General features: G+C 57.9%; 1 protein-coding gene across 2 annotated transcripts in view; it reads right to left on the reverse strand.

The window, feature by feature from the left end:
• Positions 1-792: 792 nt before the first annotated feature.
• The window catches only part of ASIC1 (acid sensing (proton gated) ion channel 1), a 24,900-nt gene continuing 18,985 nt past the window's right edge, over positions 793-6,707 (reverse strand). Inside the window, exons 4-12 of one of the 2 annotated variants that reach the window (XM_005877304.2) lie at positions 6,516-6,666; positions 5,772-5,899; positions 5,340-5,490; positions 4,898-4,954; positions 4,292-4,445; positions 3,809-3,900; positions 3,225-3,304; positions 3,022-3,126; positions 793-2,877 (exon numbers count right to left, since the gene is read on the reverse strand). In XM_005877304.2, the coding sequence (XP_005877366.1) occupies positions 2,773-2,877; positions 3,022-3,126; positions 3,225-3,304; positions 3,809-3,900; positions 4,292-4,445; positions 4,898-4,954; positions 5,340-5,490; positions 5,772-5,899; positions 6,516-6,666 (1,023 nt within the window). In that variant the 3' untranslated portion in view covers positions 793-2,772. The remainder of the gene's footprint in view (positions 2,878-3,021; positions 3,127-3,224; positions 3,305-3,808; positions 3,901-4,291; positions 4,446-4,897; positions 4,955-5,339; positions 5,491-5,771; positions 5,900-6,515; positions 6,667-6,707) is intronic. The other variant, XM_005877303.2, reaches the window with a different exon arrangement.

Below are 6,707 nucleotides of genomic sequence, written 5' to 3' on the forward strand. Positions count from 1 at the left end.
TAGAGGGGGCCTAGCGGAGAAGGTGTTGGCCACGCCCTCCCGCCTTCGCGGTCCGCGAGGGGGAAACCATAGAGACGGGCTCTGGGATAGAGAGGCCCTGTGCGCGGGCGCCCCCAGGCGACGGGAGGGAGACAGGCCCTGGGAAGGCGGACCCCGGCCCGGCCCGGCGCTCTGAAGAGGACGGTGGTGGTGGGCCGGCTTCACCTTGGCGCAGTGTGTTCAACTTTCCAAAGCGCTTGGGTTGTGCGTCTCCTTCTCTTACTGCTATAGAAGCCCGAGGGACGGGATAAACGGACTGTTTATCTTGTTTTACAGACGGGAAAGCTGGACTCGGGGGAAATGACTTGGCAAAGGTCATTAGGTCAGCAGCAAAGCCAAAGCCCAGAATCCACATCTTCCGGCTCATACATTACCTGCGGCTCATTCCACAGAAAGAGGGCCTCCGTAACGACCTCATTAGAACTTCAACCCAAGGAATTCCCTGACTTTTAACCTAACCTGCTTCCAGATTTTAAGTTTATTTTAAAATTTGACCCTGCCTCCTCTCCAAAGCATCCTTTGTGCAAGGACTTCTCTTTGGGATCTCTGTTGCCTTTGACCCCTCCCTCTTTCCCTGTCCAGAGGTTCAAACCGTTCCTGGTGTGATGGCCGGCCAGGCTCATCCCTGGAGGACCAGGGTCTCCCTGCTCAAGCCTCCTTGTTCCTCCCCTGGTTGTTTGGCCCTAAGCCAAGCTTAGCTCTGGGCCCTTAATGGGAAGGCCTAAATGCTATTCAGATAAGAGAAGAAGACACTGAAGAGGAGTGGTTGAAACCCAGTTTATTAGACCAGAGGCATGCGTCACCCTTAGCCCTGCCTGCTGTTCTCCATCCCGTGCACACGCCCTGGCCTTGCTCCTGCTTCCCTCTGGAGAGGTCTGCTCTCTAAGGAATTACTAGGAACTAAAGTTCCCAAAGATCCTATTGCCTCACCCTCCAGCTCCAGGTCAGTGCACAGGTGACCTGCCACAGGTCCTGTTCTGGGGTTGGAGACCAAGAGATAGCTGGGCAGAGGAGGCCTGGGAAGGGGCAGGGCTCTGGCCTGGGAGGACCGCCTAGTGGGAGGGGCACAGCAGGCTCCCTCTCTCACTCAGTTTCTCTTTAAGGTAGGAATAGCGCTCAACGTCCCCTCTTTCCTCCCACTACCAAACCATACCTCACCAGAAAATATAAGTGATGGGTTTGGGTATCAGATGAGGAAAGGGGACTGGGCCCTAGAAGGAAGGAAAGGCCTCTGAGGGAAGACCTCAGCTCTGCCTGTCAGCAACCCCACTGCTCCATCAAAGGAGTCACTGACCCATAGCCCCCTCTGTCTTTGAAGCCCTGGGCTTGGTGTGCAGAGCAGATCTCCATCCCTTGGGTGGGGGCTGTCTCTCTATCCGTTCCTTCCCCTGGGAGGCCACAGGCAGCCTTACAGAGGACGCTGGGGTGGGAGGAGCAGGGGAGGGGACGTTAAGGCTACAGGGAGGACAGAGAATGCCCGGGTTAGGGGGAGAGAGGGTGAGGCCAGAAAGAGGCAGAGCTTGTGATTCACAGCTTCCTTTATGTCGCCACCGAGACAGTGCGAAGGTTACAATGCGCGTGTCGTCTCCTTGTGCTTCTCAGAGGGATGTGTGTACACAGTACAGACACCAGGGGAGAGAGTCCAACTCTTTATACAGGTGAAGGCATTCAGAGACCAGGGAGGGAGCAGAAACATGGGAAGGGGTACTTGGGGTGGGAGGATGGTTCTTAGAGACAAGAGGGGAGGGGGCAGAGACAGACAGAGTTAGGGAAAAGTATATACAGAGATATAGCAATATAGAGTCTGTATCATATAGAAATAGAAAATGCAGATGAGGTTGTTGAGAGAAGCAAATGAAGTTGGGAAAGAGGACGTGGGAGAATTCCATAAGAAAATTTATGGATGTGGCCCTCCGCAGGGGCCCTGGGAGCGGGACCAGTGCCCCCTCCCTGAGCTGGAAGCCAACCAGCTGTATCTTCTATGGGACGGTAGAGGAGGCTGCCTCTTGGGATTTCTCTCCAGCAGCTCTGGGGTGGGGTGAACTTGTAGGTACCAGGATGTGGCCTACAGCACCAGGGCCACATCTTGTCCCCATCTCCACTTCTTCAGGGGATCCCTACCCCTACCTCCCTAGTGACGTCACATGGTGTATGTGTGGGGTGGGGGGCGGGGCTTAGTTCCTGCCTGGAGACTTGCGATTGGGAGGTGGTCATGGGCTGAGAGGGTCTCTTAAGGCTGGGGAAGCCCCCCCACCACCACTGTCCCTCCCCTTCCAGGTACATTCTCTGGTTTAGGGCCAAATTCCAGATCTGAATGATCCCCTCCACCCCGCCCCCCCCTCTACTAGGAGGGGGCTTTGGTGACTGGTGGCAGCAGAATGTAGGTGGGCACTCGGATGACAGATAGCCAGACAGACAGATTCAGGCTGGGAGCTGGGGGAGGCAGCATGGAGCAGAGAGGGGCAGCCTGAGGTCACTTGCCCAGTTCTCTCTTTTTAGTTTCTTTTTTAGATTAGTTTTGTTAAAAATAAAAAGAATAGGATAGAGACAGGGAGAGTACTCTATGGTCAGGACTCCTTCCTCACCACAGACAAGAAGAAAGGACTGCCCAGGAGTGGGGGGCTGCCTTGGGAGGGGGAGAGTGTCCCCAGGGCAGATGTGGGGGGCACTTGGGGACCCCCTTGCTCTTCTAGCCCTCCTCATCTAGGCCTTTGGTACAGTGGCCTGCAGGGCTCAGCAGGTAAAGTCCTCGAACGTGCCTCGGGCCGGATGGTGAGGTAGGATGTTGGCAGCATACGTCATCCCAGCAGGATGGCCCCGCAGGCTCTCACACGGGTTCTGAGGGGCGGCACAGGACAGGGACTGGTTATCGACAGATGGCACTAGGGCATGGGGGAGGCAAAGGAGAAAAGGTAGCAAAGGGTGGTCCAGGGGTGAGGGGGAAGGGGCGGGGTGGGGGGCACCCATCTCTGGCTCCCTCACGTGTCTTTTGACGTCATCCAGGCTGAGGGCCACGCCCTTGTCTGCGCTGCTCCTTTTGGCCTCCTTCTGGCACTTGCCTCGTCTGCACAACTTGTGCTTAATGACCTGGGACATGTGGGGTGGTGAGTGGGTGTGTGGGTGGCCTGGAACCCCGATCCTTCCATGGCCCCTGCCCTGGCACGCCCCCCCCCCGACCCGCTTACCTCATAGGCGTAGTCAAAGAGCTCCAGCACCGTGAGGATGCTGGCGCCAATGAACAGCCCCATCTGGCCCCCAATGTCACCTGCAGGGGGGCACAGGGAGGTCAGTACGGTCAAGGCACCATGGGAGCCGCAGAGCCCACCGGGACGGGCAGGCAAGTCAAAAGTGCGGAAGGATAGATAGCCTTTGCGCAGAAGGAGCACAGAGTGATTCTGATGGGGTCTTCATGTTCTCCTCCAGGCCTTTCTGTGTTTTTTTCCCTACTTTTCTTAAAATGAATAGGTGTTATTCAGAGAAAAATAATTGTTTATAAAATACCCCCAACACTCTTACTCTCTAGGCAAATTTTCAAGGGTGTAGGAAATAGTTCCCCGTTCATGACCAGGCCTATCTCTTCCTATTTGCCCTAAGAGAAGGCTCGGCCCCCTCCCTCCACCACATACCAAGACAACAACATGTGGGGAAAGGCCCCCGGGGGTGGTTGAGGAGGAAGAGCTCATGGGACAGAGTGAGCAGCCTGCTCTGGTGGAGGGCGTCACACCAGGCCCGTGACATGGGAAGGGGACAGGTGCCATCAGCAGCTCACCCAGGAGCCCTGCAATCTCATAGGCCTTCTTCTGTTCAATGGTCTCATAGTTGAGGACTTCAAAGAAAATGTCCAGCACCAGGATGTTCTCCCTGCAAAGGGGTTGGGGAGGAGACCTCGGTTCAAGTCACATCTCGGTCCCTTACTAGCTGGGCAACTTCAGTACGTTATCCTCTGAGTCTCCGTCTCCATATCCGTCAAATGAGATGTTGATGGGATACCTGCCCGTTAGGGTTGTGGTGAGGATTACATGTGATGGCACACACAAAAAGAGGCTCCATACACTAGCAAGGGCGAGGTGACCCCAGACACAGCACGGAGAACGGAAACAGAGGATGAGGTGAGGAGGAAGGAGAAAGAGGCACTTCCCCTGCTTGTTCCGACGTGATCTTTCCTCCTGTCTGCTGGCCCCCACCAAAGCCTGCTGACACCCCCCACAGTCCCAGCCCAAGGGCCCCCACCCTGCATAGCCAGCGCCCTTACCCTATGTACTGCTCAGACTTGTTGAACTTCTTGGCCAGGTATTTGGCGGATGCTTTGCTGGGGATCTTGACCATGGACAGCTCCTTGGCATAGCGGGTCAGATTGCAGGGCATTTCACACACACAGTACTCCTGGTCCTTCTCCACCAGGAAGTCTGTGCCCAGCCAGGTGAGAGGCGCCAGTTGAGTGGTGCCTTTCGGCCAGCACCTTCCCGCCTGCACATCCTGGCCTTGCCCAAAGGAACCCGGCCCCCTTCTCTTTCTGACCTGCCCTTCCCCTCGGCCCTGCGCCCGCCCGCACCGGCCTCCCCAGGGTGTTTCCTAGTCCTGTGTCTCATTCCCTCAGAGACCTTGGGAGTCAACCAGCTGAGCTGCCGAGGAGAGAGAGGGAGGGCCCCTCCCCCCTCCCAGGTGACCCTGGTCCATTTTTCACAGGGCCTTTAGAGATGCACTTCCCGGCCTTGCTAACGTCAGACACAGGGGAGTCCAGGTGAAGCCCGATCCAGGAGTTATTTGAAGTTTCTGGGAGCTTGGTCTGAAACCCCTGTGCCATGGCTGGCAGTCCCTCCTTCCCTCCCCCAGACTGCCCCGGGGCGGGGGCGCTCACCCAGAGCAGGATCCGCACACTCCTTGTACTGCTCTGGAGTGCAGTAGGGGGCGTCCCCTACAGAGGAGAGAGACAGTGGTGTAGGATGAATATGAAAGGGCTCTGTGACAGTGGTTGTAACAAAGGTCTAGAAGCTGGGAGAGAAGGAGAGGGTGAGACTAGCTACCCCCCAGTCTGTCCTGGAGGTGACTCACCCCACAGTCCATGCTCCTGGACCCTCCCACCCATCCATCCCCACGGGAACAGGCAGGAGATACGGTACAGAGACACATGGGTGTGGAATGGGCGTCTCATCGATGAGAATGAGGGCTGGGACTGGGGGAGGGAGAAGCCAGCTGGTCTTCCTTCCATGGCTGTAGGAGGTCAATATGCACGGGGAGCTCGAGAGGGGCAGGGTCGGCTGAGGGGCCCCGGGACTGTGTTGGGAGCTGTGGGGCCTGACCTGGCATGTGCACCATGCGGCAGTTACAGTTCTCCACCAGGTAGCGGGTCTCACAGTCGATGCGGCAGGCGGTAATGCTGTAGGAGTCGAAGAAATCCGAGTCCATGGTAACAGCTTTGCAGGTGCCCCAGGGCGGGGGCAGGTAGATGAGCTGCTGGGAGAGCCGGGGAGCTGGGGGGTGTGGAGACTTCTCCCCCAGTCACCGTGATGGGCTTCTCTAACAGGATGCAGAACTCAGGCGTCCTGCCCCTCTCCCTCCGCAGCCTCTGAGCGTCTTAGAGTTTAGAGAGCATCCCAGTTTATCAGCTCATTCGTGCTTCTCACGAGCCAGATCGCTACCCAGGCTCTCGCGCATCTGTCCCTCCTGTTAGCGATGGCCCACCGCTCCATCCTGAGCACCCCACCCGGGACCATCCTCCTGCAGCCTCTCACCCTCTGCTCCTGGCAGGCCACAAAGGTCTGGAACCCTGGGGCCACACCGAAGCCCAGCTGGTCGATGAAGGGAGGTTCATCCTGACTGTGGATCTGCACTTTGATGCCAGCTTCGAAGGACGTCTCATCTATGGGAACGAGGGGGGAGGGTGTTGAGGAGGCTTCTGAGTCCCTAACCTCCTCCAGGGCTGGGGCATCCTGCCTCTCCGGGAACAGGCACAGCACACACTGGGACTGGGGGCTCCGTTTATGGGACCCCGCCCACCCCTAGCTTCCTTCTGGGTTCACCAGCCCCGTGCTGGCCCGATGACTGCACCCTGCACGCTTCTTTCTTACCTGGGTTCGGCTATGCACATTGGTGTTTCCAGTTCTTTCTCAGATGCTCTCCACTTCCCCCTCCCCGCCCTTTTCTCCCTTCTCCCCCATCTCTCTCTGCCCCAGGGCCTCTGAGACCAGACAGACGACAGGCAGCCCAAGAGAGGGAGTTATTTATAGAGCGAGTGGCAGCCACTGATGGAGAGGGGCGGCTGGTTACCTTGGAGAGCAACTGAGCCAGGAAGGGGGAGCTGGAGAAACGTGAGTGTGGCAGTCAGTCAGGTGGCCTCAGAGAGGGAGATGGGGAGGTGCTGGGAGGAAGGGAGCAGAGCCCCGGGCCTGCCTCGGGTCCCACAGTGGAGCCCAGGAGTCCCCTGGCAGAGGCTGAGGCCTGGAACCGCGGGGAGGGGCCCCCGAGGGGTGACATACCAGTCTCCCCCCACACAGGCAGGTACTCGTCCTGCTGGATGTCTAGCATGATCTCCAGTCCATTGCCCGTCCCTCCCTTCATGGTCTTCAGCGGCGGACGCCCGTCTCGGCCAGAGTTGAACGTGTAGCACTTTCCATACCGTGTGAAGACCTGGCAGGGGCAGGTGAAGAGCTGAGAGCCCTGCCCGCACC

Source organism: Myotis brandtii, unplaced genomic scaffold, assembly GCF_000412655.1.
Source record: "Myotis brandtii unplaced genomic scaffold, ASM41265v1 scaffold517, whole genome shotgun sequence".
NCBI lineage: Eukaryota > Metazoa > Chordata > Mammalia > Chiroptera > Vespertilionidae > Myotis > Myotis brandtii.